General features: G+C 39.1%; 1 protein-coding gene across 3 annotated transcripts in view; it reads left to right on the top strand.

Moving 5' to 3' along the window:
• Nucleotides 1-22,727, top strand: part of sh3glb2a (SH3-domain GRB2-like endophilin B2a) — a 32,954-nt gene that overhangs the window by 5,561 nt on the left and 4,666 nt on the right. Inside the window, exons 4-11 of one of the 3 annotated variants that reach the window (XM_073818632.1) lie at nucleotides 5,562-5,695; nucleotides 5,773-5,865; nucleotides 9,312-9,374; nucleotides 10,315-10,338; nucleotides 12,671-12,760; nucleotides 13,058-13,158; nucleotides 20,519-20,533; nucleotides 20,622-20,835. In XM_073818632.1, the coding sequence (XP_073674733.1) occupies nucleotides 5,562-5,695; nucleotides 5,773-5,865; nucleotides 9,312-9,374; nucleotides 10,315-10,338; nucleotides 12,671-12,760; nucleotides 13,058-13,158; nucleotides 20,519-20,533; nucleotides 20,622-20,835 (734 nt within the window). Of the gene's footprint in view, nucleotides 1-5,561; nucleotides 5,696-5,772; nucleotides 5,866-9,311; nucleotides 9,375-10,314; nucleotides 10,339-12,670; nucleotides 12,761-13,057; nucleotides 13,165-13,391; nucleotides 13,956-16,016; nucleotides 16,106-20,518; nucleotides 20,534-20,621; nucleotides 20,836-22,727 lie in introns of those variants that run through there. The other 2 variants (XM_073818633.1, XM_073818631.1) reach the window with 2 other exon arrangements.

Genomic DNA, 22,727 nt, shown 5'->3' with positions numbered 1-22,727 from the left:
TAATTCATAATATTTAGTTTTTTTTCATTTAGTACTGCCCTTCAGAAGCTACAGAGGATACTTAGATGTTTCCCAGAAGACAAAATAAGTTACATTTACCCTGATCTTCAAATTCTTAATGCATTGTTTTTCATTCTGGAGCATCAGTGAGCATTTGAACCTTCTGTAATAGTTGCATATGAGTCCCTCAGTTGTCCTCAGTGTGAAAAGATGGATCTCAAAATCATACAGTCATTGTTGGAAAGGGTTCAAATTAGAGCTGCACGATTCTGAATAAAATGAGAATCACGATTTTTTTGCTCAGAATAAAGATCACGATTCTCTCACGATTCTGGAGAACTTTATTTTAAAGATTTACCCCTGAACATTAGGTTATCAAGCAGTGAAATAAGACATAATAAACTTTGCTTTAAATTTAAAGAAATGTAATGAAAAATAATGTAATAATGTATAGGTATTATGTCAGAGTAAAGCGATTAGAAGATGCTTAGCTAGAAACACTAGCCTATCAACATTTTATGGCTGTCACCGTCCACTCTGTGGAATGCTCAAGTTTACTTCACCATTTTACAAATAAATCCTAATCTAATCATGACAAACTATATATCATTGGAAAGGCTCCTAAATAGATATTTGACACTTTTTTTGTGTTACAAATTATGTAGGAAAATAATTTATGACAAAAGTTTCATAGATTAATTTATGACAAGAGAGCACCTCAAAAATCTACTTCATAACAGGAGTTCTGACCTTTTTCACAAACAGACTTTCTTGTTGCCTTTTTCCCTATTACACATTAGAAATAATAAGAAATGATATATCAGATTAAAACTTAAAATTTTAAAATTCATCCTTTGGAATGCCATTTTAAAATCAGACATTGCATTAAAATGGAAAATGTACATCAAAATCATATTACAAAATGTTCTTGTCCATGAATTATAAAGATTTAAGACTGAACTCTTCATTTTCACGTCTCTGTTCAAAAATGGGAGTAACAGTTAAGGGGTTAATGGATATATATGGTTCCACTGCTCTGCTTGTCCATAAATCTGGCACGATCAAAGTACAACTCTTTTAATATTCAAAGTGCTAATAGCGACTGAATTTTCCAAGCACGATACAGAGCTATCTACACAACTACACAACTTATTATAGCCCACATACTAATAACAGCCTAGATATTTTATGTAGCTTAATTTGCGCGCATTGGGGAGTCGCTCTCTAAATGCAAATAGCTTTTGAATGCGCGTGCGGGTTTTACTTTTGGTTTCGTTTTAACTATCGCGCAAAACTCTCGACAGCGCTCAGCGTGCATTCTACAAAACCAGAGATTACTTTAACAAAACCATTTGAAAGTGGGTGGACACCAACGGGATTTTGAAAAGTGGAAATTACGCCGCTGCGTGAGTGGATCTCTGCTGCTGATTTATCATTTGATGGGAATGATTGCCGCGTTGTACAGTACATTGAGACATAGGCGCCATGAATTGCATCTGACAGACACGCTGAAGATGAAGTTTAAATGGTTATGTAATGTTGGAGAGAACGGTGAACCTGTCACTGCATCAGCTCACAGCAGTTTGTGCAGTAATTAGGCTTGCAAAGGTTTTGTAAAATATAAATAAATATAATTGGCTGAATCGTATAAATGCTGGATTAAGATCGTGAGGGGGGTCGAATCGAGATCGCCATCTTTTAACGATTAATTGTGCAGCTCTAGTTCAAATACACAAAAATGCTGAAAATCCAAAGAATTTGTGGGACCTGAAGGATTTTTCTGAAGAACAGCAGATAGTTTAACTGCTTAGAACAAACAAGGGACTCACAAACAACTATCACTAAACAAAAAACAAAAAAACAAAAAAAAAAAAAAACAGCTGTGGATCACAACACAGTATTAAGAATAAAGTGTATGTAAACTTTTGAACAGGGTCATGTTTATAAATGTAACTATTATTTTCTCTTGTGGACTATATGTAGACGTCTTCTTTGTGGAATATCTTATTCAGGTCAGTAGTAAATAAAAAATAACATGCATTTTGTATGATCCCTTCTATTTTGGTAAAATAATTAACGTTTTGCAGATTCTGCAATATATAAAGTTGCAAAAATATATATATTTATCTATCTACTATCTATTAAAGCTATAGTTTTGTTTAGTACATTAAGTTTAACTAAATAAGAATGAGAAATGTTGCTTTGGCAACAAACTGAAATAGTTTTTTTGTTTGTTTTATTTAAATTAAAGTGTATTTAAAGTGTAATGTTTTCCATGGTTTTAGTTTAATTTAACTATAATAACCTGCCTCGAGCTTTATCTGTATACAGTATATTCATGTAGGTCACAATGTACTATATAGAAAATCTCAACTGCAAGATTTTTTGGTACCGTGATAAAATGCAACTATTTTATCACCCAGCTCTAATCTGTTAAATGCAACTATAATGCATGAAAATAATATGATATTATAAACATTTTTATCACGTTTTTTGTAACGCTGCTTTGAAACAGTGTGAATTGTAAATAGTGCTATACAAATGAATACATTAAATATGGGTTGGTATAGATAATATTAGTAAACAGCAAATGATATGAATTCCAGTGCTGAATTTCATTTTTATTTTCCTATGATAAATGCTTGTATTGCTGTGTTTGGTTGCCACTCGAGAAGCACAGGTCTAAATGCTAACAGATCCATAGAGTGGAGAGAGAGAACTGTGTTTGTCTTGTTTGTCTGTTTTCAAATGAAAGTGCACTTAGTGGTTTTAAATGGCTCATTAAAGTCCTGTGACTGACCACATGCTTTTAGGATGGGCTGTTGTGTCAGTCAGTGGAAATACACGGTTTGTCTCTAAGTACAGGACTAATGCTGCCTATCTAAAGGATAGAAAACCTTGAAGTGTTTGTGGATGAACTTTTGACTGCATTTGCAGTAGGCCATTAATTATGATACTTGTGTCAAAAAAACATTCTATGGTTTTCACATAAATACATTTAAAAGCTGTCCAAATTTCTAAAATCACTTCTGAAAATGCTTTTCTTTGGAGTTTTTCTAATTACAATTTGAGAATGTCTCAATATTCGGAGTGTGTTTTTTAACTTTAATGAAGCTACATGAACAAAACCTAATGATCATGTTCTCCAGCATGATTTGAGAAGATCCAAAGAGCAACTGGAACATCTGATCATCTGTACAAAGAATCACATGATCAATGACACTCATTAAGCAAAAAATCTTCTGTATTTTGTATCGTAACTTTTTTGTTTTACTTTTTCAAAGTCTTTAAAACTGGACCACACTATTACTGTTTTACAATAAATACATAAAGGAAGTATGGTGATTTTTTTTTTTTTTTTTTTTACGTCTAGCCGTTTGGCAATTCAGTGAAGTTTTGCAGTTAAAATCTCTGACTGTCATGTAAAGAGGCGGTCAGTATTAATTATTGATTTGGTGGGCCGAATAGCTGCTCTGACTAATGTGTTTTTGTGAATGTCTCTCTCAACCAGCTGTGGCACAATTTGCTTGCATCCTCATTTTGCATCCATTTCAGATCTCTCCATTGATTGCAATACAGTAAATGCACTGCACTCAGACAAATATGACAATTACACTGCTTTACATCCTATTTGCTAAATTAAATCCAATACGTTTTGTGCTGCTGATTCCAAAAATACTGCCAGTTTCTCGTGAAATATGATGCATCTTGTTGCATTTTCGCTTTCGACAAACATTTGTATGGCGAAGTCTTGTATTTTTCATTAATCAGCAGAAAAAAACACCACAAACACATGATTCCTGGCTGAATTGGGGGCAGATTACACCTATTTCATTTTTCTGCTCATTTTCATGTGTTAGTTTATGACTAAATCCTCGATTTTGGTAAAAATCATAATCACGATTATTTTGGTCACTATTGTAATCACGATTATTTAACATGATTATGATGACTGGGTCCAAAACTTTATATTAGTGATTAATTTACAGATAGCAATACAGCAGAAAAAAGACACAAATAAAAAAAAAGTGCTAAAAATAAAATATTGAAAACTTTTATGCAAGTCTAAAGTAGTCTAACAATACTACAGAAATTGAATGTAATTATTTGAATGTAAAATAAAACCGCGTCTTCACTGTAATAGTTAAACATGCTTTGTTTCTTATTAAAACTACAAATGTCCTTCATTCAAGAGCAGTGAGTGATTTTTCTCTTTGTATTTTTAAGTTTTATTAATATTAAGCACAGAGACGGCAGAAGGAATATTATTTGTTGCCGCTTTAAGTGCCACATGGACCCAATATACTGTTATTTCGTTCTCAACTGTTTATGATCATTTAAGATGTAACTGACAAAGGTTTACATGAATAATCACCAAGCTCCTCATTTTGAAATATTTTTGCGTGTATTTGACCATTTAGGCGTGCACCTTGAGCTAAAAGATAACTTTACATGTCCGTGTTTTGCTCCATCTCTTATGCGCTATTAAAAACACACCATCAAATAAAACATTAATAAATCAAGCACGTCCCGTTTTATTAGTCACGTTACATGATTTTGCTGATTTGCATGTCAAATTAGACTTTTATGGAGGAGCGAAATGGCACCACTGGAAGGGGGGTGGAATGGGGCGCAATAATCGTTTCATCTCAATTACTGTATTTTCATGATCGTTTAAAGCAGAAATCAAAATCAAAACTGAATTTCGATTAATTGTTATTTTAAAACTCCGCATCATCAAATTAGGTGATATTAGGCCTTTTTTTTTTTTTTTTTTTGCAAATCAGCTGATTTTTTTCTCCCAAGATGTGTTATTTAATGCAGTTAAATGATTATTCCACTTCCAGAATAAAAATGTCCTGATAATTTACTCACCCCCATGTCATTCAATATATTCATGTCTTTCTTCAGTCACAAAGAAATTCCGTTTTTTGAGGAAAACAATCCAGCATTGAAGGGACTTCAATGATGCTCAACGGATTGAAGGTTAAAAATGCAGCTTTAAATGATCTCAGCCAAGGAATAAGGGTCTTATATAGCGAAACAATCAGTTCTTTTCTTAAAAAATATACAATTTATACACTTTTTAACCACAAATGCTTGTCTTTTCTAGCTCTGCGATGTTCATGCATACTCTGCGCATGCATACGCATCGCAGAGCTATACAAGATGAGCATTTGAGGTTAAAAGGTATATAAATTGTATTTTTATTTTGAAATTAACAGATCGTTTGCTGGATAAGACCCTTATTCCTCGGCTGGGATCATTTAGAGCCCTTTGAAGCTGCACTGAAACTGCATTTTAAACCTTCAATCCGAAAATCCGGGAATATTTTCCTCAAAATAACGTAATTTCTTTGTGACTGAAGAGAGAAGACCTGAACATCTTGGATGACATGGGGGTGATTTAATTATCAGGAAATTTTTATTTTGGAAGTAGTGTGATCCTTCATTTACCTGTGTTGGAAATGAAATGTTTTTTGTGGGAATGAAGGAATCCAGCCAAGAATCTGCCCACACCGTGGGTTTTACTCGTGACTCATCTGTGCTTTGGCCGTGTAGGAAGCACCCTGATCAAAGTGGCCGACTGTCAGAGGAGGCTGGGCGGCGCTGAGAGAGAGTTTCTGCAGAGCTCATCCATCAGCTTCCTCACACCCCTGCGCAACTTTCTGGAGGGCGACTGGAGGACCATTTCTGTGAGTCTGACTCTCTTGCACTAACGAATTTGAGCTTGATGCTGATACATTGAAACAAAATGTTTTCTTCATCACAGAAAGAGCGAAAACTCCTGGAGAATCGACGCTTGGATCTTGACGCCTGTAAAGCGCGACTCAAGAAGGCCAAAGCAGCAGAGACCAAAGCGGCTGTAAGACTTGTTTAACCTATTTTCTCTTTTCTTTCTCTATGGATGGGAATCATAATGGGAATACATATTTTAGTTTTCTTAAAGGAATAGTTCAGCCGCAAAATGAAAATTTACTAACCCAAGACGTATATAAGTTTTTTTCTTAATCAGATTTGAAGAAATGTAGCATTCCATCAGTGTCTCACCAATGGATCCTCTGCAGTAAATGGGTGCCGTCAGAATCCAAACAGCTGATAAAAACATCACAGTAATCCACAAGTAATCCACACCACTCCTCTCCATCAATTAAAATCTTGAGAAGCCAAAAGATGCATGTTTGTAAAAAACAAATCCGTCATTATGGCATTTTAACTTTAAATTGTTGCTTCTGGCTAAAATACGAGTCCGTTATCTAATATAATAGTAATAATAATGCTTCCTCCAGTACAAAAGTCCATCTCCTCATCTCTCACATCAGGATCCACCCATATATTTGTTTAGAGTCGTTCTTACCTGTTTTCATTTGTAAACGATGCTTGATCTGTGCATATTTCTCTCCTGATTCAGACCAGACCACTTTTCATTGCTAAAAGCAGTACAAGTGTATATTTATTTATCACAAACACACAGTTTTTTGCTTCTCAAGATGTTAATTGATGGACTGGAGTGGTGTGGATTACTTGTGGATGCATTTATCAGCCGTTTGGACTCTCATTCTGACGGCACCCATTCACTACAGAGGTTTGTTAATCTAGAAAACAATCAGTCAGGTACTTGAAAGTAGTTTTTGGAAGACTTCCCTCTTAAGTGTATTTAATTTGATCACAATCTTCTGTGCTTGTCGGCTGCAGAATGCAAACATTTCAAAACTATTATTTCGTTTTCGGAAATTTAAAACAAAGTAGCTAGTTCTCGATTCCCATCCCTCTCATTCCTTTTCCGTATTGTCACGCTTTGATCAGTCAATGCGTCTCTTCCTCATTTTTGTTGTGTGCGGTTGTGAATATTGAGTGTTTTCTTACCGGTTGTTTGAGCACTAATTGTTTGTCTCTGCTTTAACCTTCACAGTGTGAGGGAGAAGTGAGTATCGCAGCGAATTTCCTCTTATGCACATTTAGCTTTTTCTGCCTTTTTAAACCTTTTTTAGTGTTGTTAACAATGACATGAAAGCCTTTCAGTTTTGTTCCTCGTTTTTCATGCACTCCGCTAAAATCATCTTCTGAATGATATGATGGAATTACTTAATTTTCAATTAAGTAATTTTCAATTCTCAAAATAAATAAAAAAAATTAAATTTCCTCCCCAAAAGTATGGGAAATAATTTCAGAATTTCCAAATTTCTTAGTTATAAAGGTAAATATCAGAGGTTGCGTTAGACTTTTTCATTGTCTGTCATTTTGAAAAATTCCGTCATACTCTTATTATTACCCGTCATTTTAATTTTCATATTATAATAATACATTTAATTGCTTTTATTTTTGTTCAAATTTTCATTTTTAATAATGAACCTACAATGCAAGCATACTGTATAGGTATGGGTATTTGCATTTATTTATGAAGAGAACAGATGAACACAAACTGCGTTACTTTTCGTGTTCAATACCACACTCAGCAGTGACAAAAACAACAAAACATGATAGGGCTGGGTAAAAAAAAATCAATTTCTCGATTTGAATAGTTTCTCATTTTTATAGACTAATATTTCTTAAATCCTAATCGATCTTTCTGTATATGCTGTTTGTGAAGAGTAGGCTACATAGTGTGCCTCATTTGTTACTTTCAATATGAAAAAGTCTCAGATTTAAAATTCTGTTCATTTCATCAGAAAAATCAAGTTATAAAAACCGTTTTGGCGCTCTTTAATGTGGCGTGATTGATCGCTGTAGCCTTAACTGGGTACTGGCCTGTGTGTAGTCAAACGCATAGCAGGTCATTATAATAATAATAAAATTTCAGTGTTTAGGCTATATAAAACTCAGTCAAATATACAAAATGCAAGTCAAAAATGCAAGTTTCATAGACAGTTTTACATATTACTTATGTATGCTTTGTATGATTATTCTTATTAGAGTATCATTTTGTTGGCTTATAAACATGCTGCTATTATAGCATTATTTATTAATATTTTAAATTGGCTTTTATTTTTATGCTTTTGGTTTTCTTTTTAATTTTAGTTTAAGTTTTAGTCATTTTGATTTGATATAGTTTTTTTTTTATATATTTACATTTAGCTTGCATTCAGTTTTGGTGATTGTAGTACTTATTTTAGTTAGTTGCCAAGTGAACATTTCATGTTTTATTTTATTTTATTTTTCAGTTACCAACATTAGTGACCTGTGTAAAGTCATAAGGGTAAATTTTTCGAAATTGAGATTTATACACCATCTCAAAGCTAAATAAATAAGCTTTCCATCAATGTATGCTTTGTTAGGATAGAACAATATTTGGCCAAGATACAAATATGTGAAAATCTGGAATCTGAGGGAGCAAAAAAATCTAAATATTGACGAAATCATTTTGAAGTTGTCCAAATGAAGTTTTTAACAATGCATATTACTAATCAAAAATTAAGCTTTGATATATTTACGGTGGGAAGTTTACAAAATATCTTAATGGAACATGATCTTTTGGCATAAAAGAAAAATCGATAATTTTGACCCATACTATGTATTTTTGGCTATTGCTACAAATATACCCGTGCTACTTAAGACTGGTTTTGTGCTTCAGGATCACATATCTTTAGTTTTAGTTAACAATAACAAGCTTCTGCGAGTTATTAGAATCAGCTTTGAACATTAACCGAGTTTCAGCTTCTGTAATGTGTTTAAAATACTTTTGAAGATCAATTTATGCTATGATGCTGCCTGAGATTGTTATGGCCTGTGTAGACAGTCGACAGCAAGGGTTTGGAATGGAGAAATCAATCAAACCTTCCTTTGTCACGAGTGAAATCGTGATGGAGAGCAGCTGATTCACTCTCCTGAATACAGTTATTCTGTCAGCGTCCTCTAGTGGCTAATATGTGAACAAAGTATAAACCATTTGTTCCATCATATCATAATAGACACCCACTTTAATTGTTTTGGTTTTATTAATGCAACACAATTTATAAATAATGCACACAAAGTGCAATATTTCAGTTTACATCTTTATTTCATCATTCAGCAAAATCAAAGATCAGATGCTTTCATTTTTATAATTAGTCAAGATCAGCTCAATATCATCTAAATTTGATGAAACTCTGATCTTTGAATTTTTTTCAACTCTCGTTCTTATGCATGATGGTGTTTAGAAGAATTCATTGCTAAGTTTTGTTTTTAGCTTCTCACAATGACCAGCAGTCTCATCCCATAGTTAAGTGCAGCTGATGAAGATGGAGCCAGTCAGTCTCTTACCTAAAATATCAGCTGCTAGTGGTTGTGTTTTGGCAGGAGGTGTGTATTAAAGTGTGTTCCTGTCTGTTCCAGGCTGTTCCAGACTTTCAAGAGACCAGGCCACGTAATTATGTGCTGTCTGCCAGCGCATCTGCGGTAAGAACATCCTCCCGTCTTCACTGTCTGAGACGTCCACCTCCACCAACATATCTATATACACAAGCACATATTACATTTACAGCATTAACATTCTTGATAGACACAATCTGTCATTATTCTGACATGCTGTTGTCAAATCGCAGTGTTTTCCTATACCCTATGCGAGTGGTTCTCAATCCTTGTCCTGGGGGACCCCTGCTCTGCACATTTTGCATGTCTCCCTTATTTAACACACCTGATTGAGATCATCAGCTCATTAGGAGAGAGATCCATGAACTGAACTAACAAGCTGAAGATCTCAATCAGGTGTGTTAAATAAGAGAGACATGCAAAATGTGCAGAGCAAGGGTCCTCCAGGACCAGGATTGAGAACCACTGCCCTATGCATCCAGAGATGTGATTTCACCATGACACAAATCTACATATGGAAGCTTATTTCCACCACAGAATTAAAAAAAATAATCAAAAAGGTATCTTTTGTTTTACAATCTAGAATTTTTTCTCAGAATTGAGGAAAAAAAAATATTGCAAGATGAAAATTCAAAATTGCATAAGATTAAAATCAGCATTGTGAGATAGAAAGTTGCAGATACCTTTTTAAAATTTTATTCTGTGGTAGAAATATCCTCCCATAACTTTGCCCTTCAACATGCTTCACTCTTGTTCATTAATGATGTAAATTAGCATCCTAATACTCACCACTTTAACCAAATAACATATTTTTCTGCTTTTAAAACATCTGTTTACTTGCAACGTTTGTAGTTTAGTCCTCAGAGATGTCAGCATTGTAAATTATCTTGTCAGTTAATCATACTTTGCCCTTCTGTGTTTTGCTGTAATTAAACACAGCTTGAGTTTAACACTTCTTCTCGTTGTAATGCTCTCTGTGCTCTTGTTATGTCATGTCTTTCTGTATTTGTCTCTCCTTACTAATTAGCTGTGGAACGAGGAGCTTGATAAAGTAAGTGTGACATCACCACAGATATATGCATGGTTGTTATATATATATATATATATATAAATATATATTAGGGCTGTCAATTGATTAAATTTTTTAATCACGATTAATCGCATGGTTGTCATGAGTTAACTCGCGATTAATCGCACATTTTTATCTGTTCTAAATGTACCTTAAATTAATACTTTTTAAAGTTTTTAATACTCTAATCAACATTGGCATGGACAAATATGGATGCTTTAAGCAAATATGTGTTTATTATCAGTGAAACCATACTTGACATAGAGCATGAAGACTAACTTGTTTCAAATGTTATAGATGTTTTTCAAATAATTTGTTCATGTCTATTAGACACATGAAAAAAGAACATAGAAACACCAGGTTCCCATTACTTCTCTTTCTTTGCACTGAGCAATTTACTTACACAAGCCTGTTCACATTATTTGCAGGACAGAGCAGCTCACTTCTTCTGAACATGCAAAATCTACATTTATTATTACATTTGTTTGCCTCTAGGTGCCCACATACTGTAATTTGATGCAGCCAAGTTCTCAACAAAACTGTTTCCATTGTTTTGATTTAATATTTCTGTTATCAGACAACCAAAGTAATATGAAATAATAACTGAAAAAAATCCCGAATTATGATCATGATTCAATCACTGAAAAGAATCATTTACCGGCACCTGAACATAAGTCACTATTCCCTGCATTATTATCGTTGTTTTTAACTTCCTGTTTGAATGCCTTCAGGATCCTTTGACTTTTTAGGAGTTTACCCATTTAAAGTTATGTGATCCCAAAAACCTGCTTCTTTTATTTTTTAATGTATTGTTTTGGTTATAATGTACTGATTGGAGAGCCTGGTCTCATGAAAATGCGCACTAGCACGACTTTCTGTTTCTATTTGGCGTGCTATTAATAAGCTGAAATTAACTTTGGCGTGCATATAATACACCATTTTTGCGTGCACACTCGTATGTGGCTTTACTCATCAACCCCACAGCACCAATCCTAACGTAGCCCGACTCCGCTTGCATTCATTAAATATGCCAGAAGTGCCGCAAAGTACGCAAAAGGATAAAATACAGTCGTGCCTGCGTACCGGCCCACTTCAAGCACTGGAAGCAACAGAATATCTGGTTTAACTGAAAGCGCTGCTCCACTGCCGCTCGCTGAACAGAGCAGACGCAGATATAAAGAGAGGGAGGTTTTTAGTTTGCGTAAAGCATTTTAGTTTGTTTTTGTGCATTTAAAATTTTATTTCTGTTTTAGTTATTTTAGTACTTCTAATATGCAGGGTTATTGTCAACTAAAGCTAAAATTAAAACTAAAAACAAAAACATATTTTTCTTACTTAAAATGAAATGAAAGTCAACTAGAATAAAATAAAAAATGTATTTTTAAATATTATTTTTTTATGTATTTATTATTTTATTTCAACTAGATACCTAGACATAATTTCTTATTTTCTTTTAGTGTGATGTACTAAAATAACTAAAACTAAACTAAAATAAAAAAGAATGGAGAATATAAGGGCAAATAAGAATTTAATCATGAAAATAATTTCATAAATGTACAAATGATGCTGGTCCTAAAATATTATTTTTTTTTAAATTAAGGCATTTCTTATTTCCTACTTATTTGTCCTGTTTGACTTTGGAAAAATGCATCAGCTTCTGTTTTCCAGGTCCAGCTGCATAAAATGCTTATACTACTTTCTACTTTTTTTGTTAGTCACCTAAATTTTTTCTTTAAGAATAGTCATAAAAAAAAACGGTTGTATAATAGGTACATCGGTCTAATTTAAATACAAAAAGTAACTTTGTTAGACTTGTTCTTGAGAGAGACTTGTAGTGTTTATGCAACTGTAATTCAAGTGCAAATATGTGACCCTGGACACAAAACCAGTCTCAAGTAGAACAGATATATTTGTAGCAATAGCCAAAAATACATTGTATGGGTCAAAATGATTAATTTTATGCCAAAAATCACAAGGATATTAAGTAAAGATCATGTTCCATGAAGATATTTTGTAAATTTCCTACCATAAATATATCAAAACTTAATTTTTGATTAGTAATATGCATTGATAAGAACTTTGGACAAATTTAAAGGCAATTTTCTTAACATTTAGATTTTTTTTTGCACTCTCAGATTCCAGATTTTCAAATAGTTCCTGGCCAATCTCGGCCAAATATTGTCTTATCAAAACAAACCATACATTAATGGATAGCTGTTTTTTTACCGTTTACCATTATGACTGGTTTTGTGGTCCAGTGTCCAGGGTAGCTTATGCTTATGTTAATTTTGGTTTGGTTCTCTGTCATATGCAGGCGGAGCAGGAATTGCGTGTTGCTCAGACAGAGTTTGACAGACAGGCTGAGGTCACCAGACTCCTCCTGGAGGGCATCAGCAGCACACACGTGAGTTGTGTTTACATGCATGTTATATTAACATACACTACACACCTGAGCAAAAGCGTATGTTTGAATAATTTAACATAGCCACATTAAACTGATGGGCTTATAGACTTTCATATTACCCTTTAGTATGGATGGATTGAAATTCTAAGAATAGCATTTAATAATTTGTTAAAACATGATTCAATAGGCTCTGCGTAAATATGTACTATCCTCATGCAAACAAATGAAGTGCAGTCTGTGTTTGCACAGCGTGCTGTGGGTTTTAAAATTACTTTTGTGTCTTTTGTGTCTGCACAGGTGAATCATCTACGCTGCCTCTGTGAGTTTGTGGAAGCGCAGGCGATTTATTACAACCAGTGTCACAAGTACATGCAGGAGCTGCAGAAAGAGCTGGGCAGGTGGGTGTGTGTCAGATTTCATGCTGTTAGGTTATGTATAGTGTGGCGGGAGTCCCGAGGCACAATCAGCGTCGCCCTGGCAACTCACGCCAAACACCTGGACCTCATCACCACGGACCAATCGTTCACGGACGCCGCCCCTACAAAAGCCGGTTGCTCACCACAGATCACTGAGAAACTATCTCCGATGAGGTTGAAGCTTACCTGCTCTCTGCTCTCATTTCCCCCTACAGATTCGCCGTGAACGATTGGCCACCGTCACTTCTGGACACCGCCACCACCGCGAACTCACCTTCAAGCACCTACCCGTTTGCTTGCACCGTCCTGGGGAATTCTGCACGACAAGGACTTCACCTCTCACGGAGCACCGACGCACATTCACCTGCCACTTCACCGTTTCACTTAAGTCTGTTCAATAAACTCACCCTCCGGGGCTCAACTAAAAGTCTTGTCTTGTCGTGCTGTTCCCCGCCCGGCCACAAGGTGGTGGAGAATGCGGGCAAGTTTCCGGGCCTGAGAACACCGACGAGCAAGACTCACTGTTTGTTTACACCGCCATCTTGCCCCCATTCACTTCCGGTTCTGTTTTTTTCAGGGCGCGCCGCTCCCCGAGATCATGGAAGAACTGGTCAAACAACTCACCGAGGTTAGCGTCCGCCAGCAGCAATGCTTTGAACTGTTGACGGAGCAACATGGACAGATTCAAGGATATTTGGCAGAACTACGTGCCCCGGCTGCTCACACCGTCCCGCTGCCGGACCCCCGCGCCGCCGCCGCTCGACTACTACCTAAACTGACCGCAGATGATGATATTGAGGCTTACCTCAAAATGTTTGAGTCTGTCGCTCGCACAGAGGGTTGGGCGAGAGGAATTTGGGCGGAGATATTGGCACCGCTGCTTTCTGGTGAGGCCCAACGGGCGTATTTTTCATTGCCAGCAGCAGCACAAAATAACTATAGTGAATTAAAGAGAGAAATTTTAGGGCGTTTGGGGCTTTCAGCCGTTGCGGCTGCACAGCGTTTTCATGACTGGGAGTTTAAAGCACGGTTGCCAATTCGCGCTCAAATAGCCGATCTGATGCGGTTAGCAGAGCATTGGTTACTAGAGAACTCGCCATCTCCGGCCCAGGTAGTCGAGAAAGTAGTAGTCGACCGGGTGCTGAGAGCGCTACCGCGTTCAATGAAGCAGGCGGCCGGGATGAAGGGTCCAAGAACTCTAGCCGAGCTGGTTGACGCCGTGGAGCTGGCGGACGCAGCCTTCCACCGGGAGGCCGGGGAGCGAGCGCCGCCTTTCCCCCGGAGGGTGAACCAGGAGCGACGCACGCCAGAGGCGCACCCCCGCGCAGTATACAGACCGCCCAGTCCCCGCGACGAGCCAATGCCCACCGATCCACCATCACCGACCCCCAAAGCCTGGATGACCGGCTGCGTGGTGCACCGGGAAACGCCACCAGGAGCCCCCACGACCTTCGTCATGATTCGGGGACGACGGTATCGGGCCCTCCTCGACTCCGGAAGTTCAGTCTCCCTCGCCAGGCCCGGACCCCTAGAACCCCGGCCAGCCCCCAAGTCAACGATGCCTATCACGTGTGTCCACGGTGACACCCGTCAGGTACCTACAAGTCTACTTACCTTTCGTAGGGATGGAAAAGCCTGGACCCTGGAAGTCGGAGTCGTAAGCGACCTGCCGGTCCCATTGCTGTTGGGGCGCGACTGGCCGGGGTTGGAGGCTGCCCTCGCCGAAGCTGCCCGGTCCCCTCGTCCTCGGCACCACCAGCATCGGCCGCCGTCGCGGGGATCTCGAGGCCATACCAACCTGTTGACAACCGACAGTGGGAGAGATGGTGAGTCCCCCTCCCGTAATACTAACCTCTTCCATGATGTCTTCCGGCAGGTTACGGGCGGGGGAGACTTTGGCCGCGCCCAGAAGGAGGACGACCGGCTGAAGCACTGTTGGCGACAGGTCCGCATCCTGGAGGGAAAGGAAGTCCTCCCGGCACCTCACCCTCTCCCATATTTCGTCGTCCAGAACGGTCTGCTATACTGCGTCGCGGAGCGACGGGGGGAGGTCAAACACCTGCTGGTCGTCCCAAAGACCAAGACGGAGCTGGTCCTAGAGTTGGCACATTCGCACCCCATGGCTGGTCACCTGGGAGCCCAAAACACGACGCAACGGATTCGGGATCGATTCCACTGGCCCGGCCTGGAGGCCGAGGTCAGGAGGTTTTGCCAGGCCTGCCCTACGTGCCAGCGCACGTCACCCAGAAAACCTCCCCCCAGCCCGCTGATTCCATTACCCATCATCGGGGTGCCCTTTGAGCGAATCGGGATGGACATCGTGGGGCCGTTGCCGAGGTCTGGCCGGGGACACGAGCACATCCTCGTTATCGTGGACTACGCCACCCGGTACCCAGAAGCAGTCCCCCTCCGCCAAGCCACCGCCAAAGCCATCGCTCGCGAGCTGTTCCTGCTCTCCAGCCGGGTGGGTCTACCGTCGGAGATACTGACCGACCAGGGAACCCCCTTTATGTCCCGGCTAATGGCTGACCTCTGCCGGCTGCTGAAGGTAAAGCAAGTGAGGACCTCGGTCTACCACCCCCAGACCGACGGGCTCGTCGAGAGGTTCAACCAGACCTTAAAACAGATGTTGCGACGGGTGGCCGCCGAAGACAAAAAGGACTGGGATCTGCTCTTGCCTTATGTGCTGTTCGGCATCCGGGAGGTACCACAGGCCTCCACAGGGTTCACTCCCTTCGAACTCCTCTTCGGCCGGCAACCCCGTGGCCTCCTCGACGTAGCCCGAGAAGCCTGGGAGCAGCAGCCGGCAGTCTACCGGACCGTCGTCGAGCACGTCCGAGACATGCGGGAGAAGATCGACCGGGTCATGCCGTTAGTCCGGGAACACCTGGTGAAATCCCAACAGACCCAGCAACGTCTCTACAACCGGGCGGCCCAACCGCGGGAGTTCCAACCTGGAGATAGGGTGATGGTCCTGGTCCCCAACGCAGCCTGCAAGTTCTTGGCCCAGTGGCAGGGGCCCTACACGGTTGAGGAGCGAGTGGGCCCAGTTAACTACCGGGTAAGACAACCCGGCCGAAGAAGAGTAAACCAATTATATCACGTTAACCTGTTGAAGAAGTGGATCGGGGACCGGGACCAGCTCGCCGCCCTCGCCTCCCAAGATCCCGCGGTTGTAGATGTCAATCCCAACCTGTCAGCCACACAGAAGACGGAGCTGCGGCACCTGGTCGGTCAGTTCCTGGACGTCTTCTCCGACAGCCCCGGCCAGACTAATGTCCTAAGCCACGACATCTGCACCCCTCCGGGCGTCCTCGTCCGGCAACGGCCCTACCGAGTCCCAGAGGCCCGCCGGCAGGCTATAGAGGCGGAAGTCCAAAAGATGCTCAAGCTGGGGGTAATAGAACCATCACGGAGCCCGTGGTCCAGCCCGATTGTCCTGGTCCCGAAGCCCGACGGCACCCTGAGGTTCTGTAATGACTACCGACGCCTAAACGACATCTCCGACTTTGACAGCTACCCCATGCCCCGAGTGGATGAGCTCCTGGAACGGTTGGGGAGGGCTCGGTACATCACAACACTCGACCTCACCAAAGGCTACTGGCAAGTCCCCCTCTCGGCCGACGCCAAGCCCAAAACGGCCTTCTCGACGCCCTCGGGGCACTGGCAGTACCGGGTTCTCCCCTTTGGCCTGCATGGGGCCCCCGCCACCTTTCAACGACTAATGGATGTAATCCTCCGTCCCCATCAGGCCTATGCCGCAGCGTACCTCGACGACGTGGTCATCCACTCGGAGGCGTGGGAAGACCACCTGGAGCGGCTGCGCAGGGTGCTGTTGGAGCTTCGCCGGGCTGGACTAACCGCCAACCCCCGCAAATGCCACCTAGCCATGAACGAAGGCAGGTACCTCGGCTTCAAAGTGGGAAGAGGACTCATCCGGCCTCAGGAGGACAAGGTCAAAGCCATTATGGATGCCCCTAAGCCATCCACCAAGTCGCAGGTACGTGCCTTCTTGGGGTTGGCGGGTTATTATCGGTGCTTTATCCCCGGCTTTTCCTCTATAGCCGCCCCTCTGACAGACCTGACCAGGAAGGGACAGCCAGAGCGGATCCGTTGGTCTGGGGAAACCGAGGAGGCCTTCCGGCGCATCAAGGAGGCCCTGACCACCGAGCCCGTCCTGCGTGCCCCAGACTTCAACTGTCCCTTCCTGCTCCAAACGGATGCCTCCGACACGGGATTGGGGGCCGTGCTCTCCCAGGTCCAGGAGGGAGAGGAGCATCCGATTGTGTACATCAGCCGGAAGCTGTCCAAGGCCGAGCGCAACTACGCCGCGGTAGAGAAAGAAGCTCTCGCCATCAAGTGGGCAGTCCTGGAGCTGAGGTACTATTTATTAGGTCGACATTTTACACTGTTTACAGATCATGCACCGCTACAGTGGATGGCCCGGGCCAAAGACACTAACGCCCGGGTCACGAGGTGGTTCCTCTCGCTCCAGGACTTCCACTTCGATGTGCGCCACCGGGCCGGATCCAGCAACTCCAACGCTGACGGACTCTCTCGGTCTTGGGCAGCGTATGCAGGTCTGTCAGGGGTCATTCCCCTCCCACCCCCTGTCTCCCCTTTTGTTTCTGCCACCAGGACCAGGACGTCGCTTGGGGGGGGGAGTGTGGCGGGAGTCCCGAGGCACAATCAGCGTCGCCCTGGCAACTCACGCCAAACACCTGGACCTCATCACCACGGACCAATCGTTCACGGACGCCGCCCCTACAAAAGCCGGTTGCTCACCACAGATCACTGAGAAACTATCTCCGATGAGGTTGAAGCTTACCTGCTCTCTGCTCTCATTTCCCCCTACAGATTCGCCGTGAACGATTGGCCACCGTCACTTCTGGACACCGCCACCACCGCGAACTCACCTTCAAGCACCTACCCGTTTGCTTGCACCGTCCTGGGGAATTCTGCACGACAAGGACTTCACCTCTCACGGAGCACCGACGCACATTCACCTGCCACTTCACCGTTTCACTTAAGTCTGTTCAATAAACTCACCCTCCGGGGCTCAACTAAAAGTCTTGTCTTGTCGTGCTGTTCCCCGCCCGGCCACAATATGCAAAGTGCTATTTGTGACCTTGGACCACAAAACCAGTCATAAGGGTTAGTTTTTGTTTAATTAAGGGGAGACAGTTTTTTCATGCATCTGTCAAGTTTAAGATTTTGGCTTTTTTAGTTTTACATAAGGGTTTTTTTCAGACTTGTGCAAAGAAAACATCCAAAAAACACTGTTAAGTATTTCTTTTATAGCACTTTATCTATTTGTGTCAATAGATTTCAATTACAATGCATATTTTTAAAGGCTGTTTTCTCAAAATGAGTTTTTCTTCTACACTGAGCCATAAATACACACACCAAACTTTACATTTTTATTCCTGTCTATATCCTGAATGTTTTTACAGAGAGATTTGTTCATATATTATTTGCGTGATTTGATTTTATTCCCCAAAAATGGTTAAAAAAAATATAGTGTTTCCTACCTGATCTAAGTTTTTTTCTGAATTATGGCGAGACGAAGATACCCAAAATTCCCTTCAAAAAATTAAACAATAATTTTGAAACTGACTTCATCCAGTGTATTTTTGTACTAGAAATGTATGCAAATTAGTGCATATTTCACTAAATAATGCCTCATTTGCATATTTAAACTTAACATTTTAGAAAACTTGTTATACAAAAATATTTGCAATTATCAAAAACTAATCAATCAACTGGGTATGTAAGGTGATAACTATTAGATCTTTTTTTTACCCTATTCACCTGCATTGTCTCACCTTAAATAATTTATACATCATCCAAAAGAAATAAACTTTCCATTGCTGTATGATTTGTTAGAATAGGACAATATTTGATCGAGATACAACTATTTGAATATCAGGAGAGTGCAAAAAAATCTAAATATTGAGAAAAAAAAAACCTGTAATGTTGTCCAAATTAAGTTTTTATCAATGCATATTACTAATCAAAAATCAAGTTTTGATATATTTACGGTAGGAAATTTACAAAATATCTTCATGGAACATGATCTTTACTTAATATCCTAATGATTTTTAGCAAAAATGTATCATTTTGACCCATACAATGTATTGTTGGCTATTGCTACAAATATACCTCTGCTACTTATGACTGATTTTGTGGTCCAGGGTCACATTTAGGTCACTGGATCATTTTTTCAAAATAAAAATACAACAATAAATGGTAACACTTCTCGAGTTCTCATTTGTTAGCAATAGTTAGTGGATTAGCAAAAATGAGCAATGTATTTCTCACAGCATTCATTCATCTTGGTTAATAAAACTTAAATTTACAGTGCATTACTCAGCGTTAACCAATACAGCCTTTGATTTGGAAAATGTATTAGTAAATTAACATGAACTAGGATTGATACGTTTTGTAGACAATTATTCTTTAACTCATGTTAATTAATACAGTTGAATAATATTATTAACAACTAGAACCTTATTGTAAAGTGTTGCATTTTCATTGAAGATTTCTTTAATAGTGTAAAATGTGACTTGGTGAATACTTCATCCAAAAATGAAAGTTTGCTGAAAAGTTACTCACCCTCCAGCAGTCCAAGATGTAGATGAGTTTGTTTCTTCATCAGATTTGGAGAAATGTAGAATTCCATCACTTGCTCAACAATGGATCCACTGCAGTGAATGGGTGCCGTCAGAATGAGAATCCAAACAGCTGATTAAAACATCACAATAATCCAAAAGTAATCCACACCACTCCAGTCCATTAGTCAACATTTTGAGAAGACAGAAGCTGTGTGTTTATAAGAAACAAATCAATCATGGAGATGTTTTTAACTTCAAACCATCACTTCCGAGTCCATAATTCATAAAATTCATACTGATTCAGACCAGATAACTTTTTCACTGGAGGAAGCGTTATTGTCAATTATGGATGTGTATTTAAGACTGCAGTAATGATTTTAAGTGAAAAACATCTTAATGATGGAATAGTTTCTCACAAACACACAGCTTTTGGCTTCACAAGATGTTAATTGTTTGACTAGAGTGGTGTGGAGTACTTGTGATGTTTTTATCAGCTGTTTAGATTCTGACGGCACCCATTCACTGCAGAGGATCCATCGGTGAGCAGATGATGTAATGCTACATTTCTATCAAATATGATGAAGAAACAAACTCATCTACATCTTTAATGGCCTGAGAGAATTTACATTTTTGATTGAACTGTTCCTTTAAATATCTAATTTGTAGATCATGACTTCACAGTCATTATTATAAACACCTTTTTACTTTTCTCACCCGTCTGCTCGCAGTTCCAGTGGAGACATGTGAGTTTTCTGTTTGCTATCTTGTTAGTGTACACACAAGTCAGCAGGGCCCTCATAGTGTCTCGTCTATCAATTTTCTCCCTTTCAGAAGATGCCCCGACTCACTGGAGGTGAATTGCAAGCCCGCTGGCAGCCCAACAGACCCGTCCGCCTTCCTGCCACTGAACTCTCCATCTCTGCTGGAAACAGACGCTCTGCAAATTGAAGAAGTTCAGCCGCCCGCCAGCGGCACACGCAAGGCCAAAGTGCTGTATGACTACGATGCAGGAGACTCCAGTGAGCTCTCGCTGCGGGCCGATGAGGTAGGCTGATAAATGCTCTGATATGAAGATAAACAGTATGATACGGGTCTAAAAGAAATGTTAGGGGCTGTGAAAATATTTCTGTATATTATCCTAGCCCACATTTCTTGATCCAGTCAAGTTGTGATGGATAAAAAAAGTCCCATGCTACATTATTTTTCATTGAATATTCTGTTTCACATGAAAACACCACATTAATTTAAAATTAAATACATTTTTATTATTATTATGTCACACTTGTGTTAAAATTAAAGATTTTTTTTATGATAATTGAATGCATTGTTAGTTGATTTTGGCTAGTTTATTTATGTATTTATTTATTTATTTATTGTAGTCAAAATTTTCAAATATATTTACAATGAGCTTGTTGGAAATATGAAACTAAACATTGTGAAAATAGTTGAGAATATTGAAGAAAACATACCATGGTATTTTTAACTAGATTTTTACTGTGTTGACTGGTTCTTGCATTAAACATTTTTAATAGATTTGGTTATACTGACAGTTTTGTTTAACTGATTCGTTTAGCTAATTTCATCTGAATATTGTTGAATATTTAACATGATTACTGTAAGAGCCATCTATTTTCTTAATTATAGCCCACTTTTCATGATTCAGCCCCAAAAATTAAGTAATTCTTACCCAATAGTCTGTTTTACTTTCAAGTTCACAAAATGAATGGGTAACGATTTACAATAAGGTTCAGTAGTTAATGTTAGCTAACTACTTTAGTTAACATGAACTAATAATGAACAATACTTTTACACCATTTATTAATCTTAAACTTAATCTTAGTTAATGATAATTTAAGCATTTACTAATGCATTAAAACATGTATTAATGCACTCTGAATTAACATGAACTAACAATGAAAGGCAGTAATTAACGTAAAGATTAGTAAATACTTTAATAAATTTATTGTTTACTGTATATGGTAGTGAATACATTAATTAATGGAACCTTATTGTAAAGTGTTACCAAAATTAAATTAATTATGAATGTTTTTATTGATGATTTGACTCAATGCTTGATAAATTGTTTTTGGCTAGTTTATTTTATTTTATTTATTTTTAAGTGTATTTACAATTATTTTTCTGGCAATGTAAAATAAAATTTTGTGTAAATAGTTAAGAACAATGAAGAAGTGAACCTTGGTATTTTTAATCAGATGTTTAATGTGTTTTGCATTAAATATTTTAAAATGTATTTAGCTATAGTCATAGTTTAGTTGAAAACAATGTTTTTGTTATAAAAGCATCTCTTTACTTCAACATAGCCAGCTTATCATGATCCAAGTTAACTCCTGCCATGAATAATTTCTCACTGAACATTCAGTTTCACTAGAAACACTTTGTATTACAAGTTTTCTCAAATGTTAGGTTTAAATATGCAAATTTAAATGTCATTATTTAATAAAATATGCACTAATTTGCATACATTACATACATTACATACATTCACTAGTACAAAAATGTTAACACTGGATGAAGTCAGTTTCAAAATTGTTTTACAGAGTGATTTTTGGATATCTCATTTTGTCACTCCATAATTCAGAAAAAACTTAGAACAGACAGAAAACAATATATTTTTGATTTTTGGGGATGAATAAAATGTTGGATAAAATCAAGCAAATTATATATGAGCAAATCCCTCTGTAAAAACCTTCAGGATATAGACAGGAATAAAAATGTAAAGTTTGGTGTGTGTAAGTGCTACTAAAGTGGAGATTTATGGCTCAGTCTAGGAGGAAACACTCATTTTGAGAAAACAGCCTTTTTATCTGTTGACACAAATAGATAAAGTGCTATAAAAGAAAACACTTAACAGTGTCTTTTGGATATTTTCTTTCCACTAGTCTGAAAAACACTTTATGAAACACCAAAAAGCCCAAA

This window comes from Garra rufa, chromosome 15 (genome assembly GCF_049309525.1).
Source record: "Garra rufa chromosome 15, GarRuf1.0, whole genome shotgun sequence".
Classification (NCBI taxonomy): domain Eukaryota; kingdom Metazoa; phylum Chordata; class Actinopteri; order Cypriniformes; family Cyprinidae; genus Garra; species Garra rufa.
Note: the sequence above shows the minus strand (reverse complement) of the source record. Positions and strands in the feature narration are given on the sequence as shown.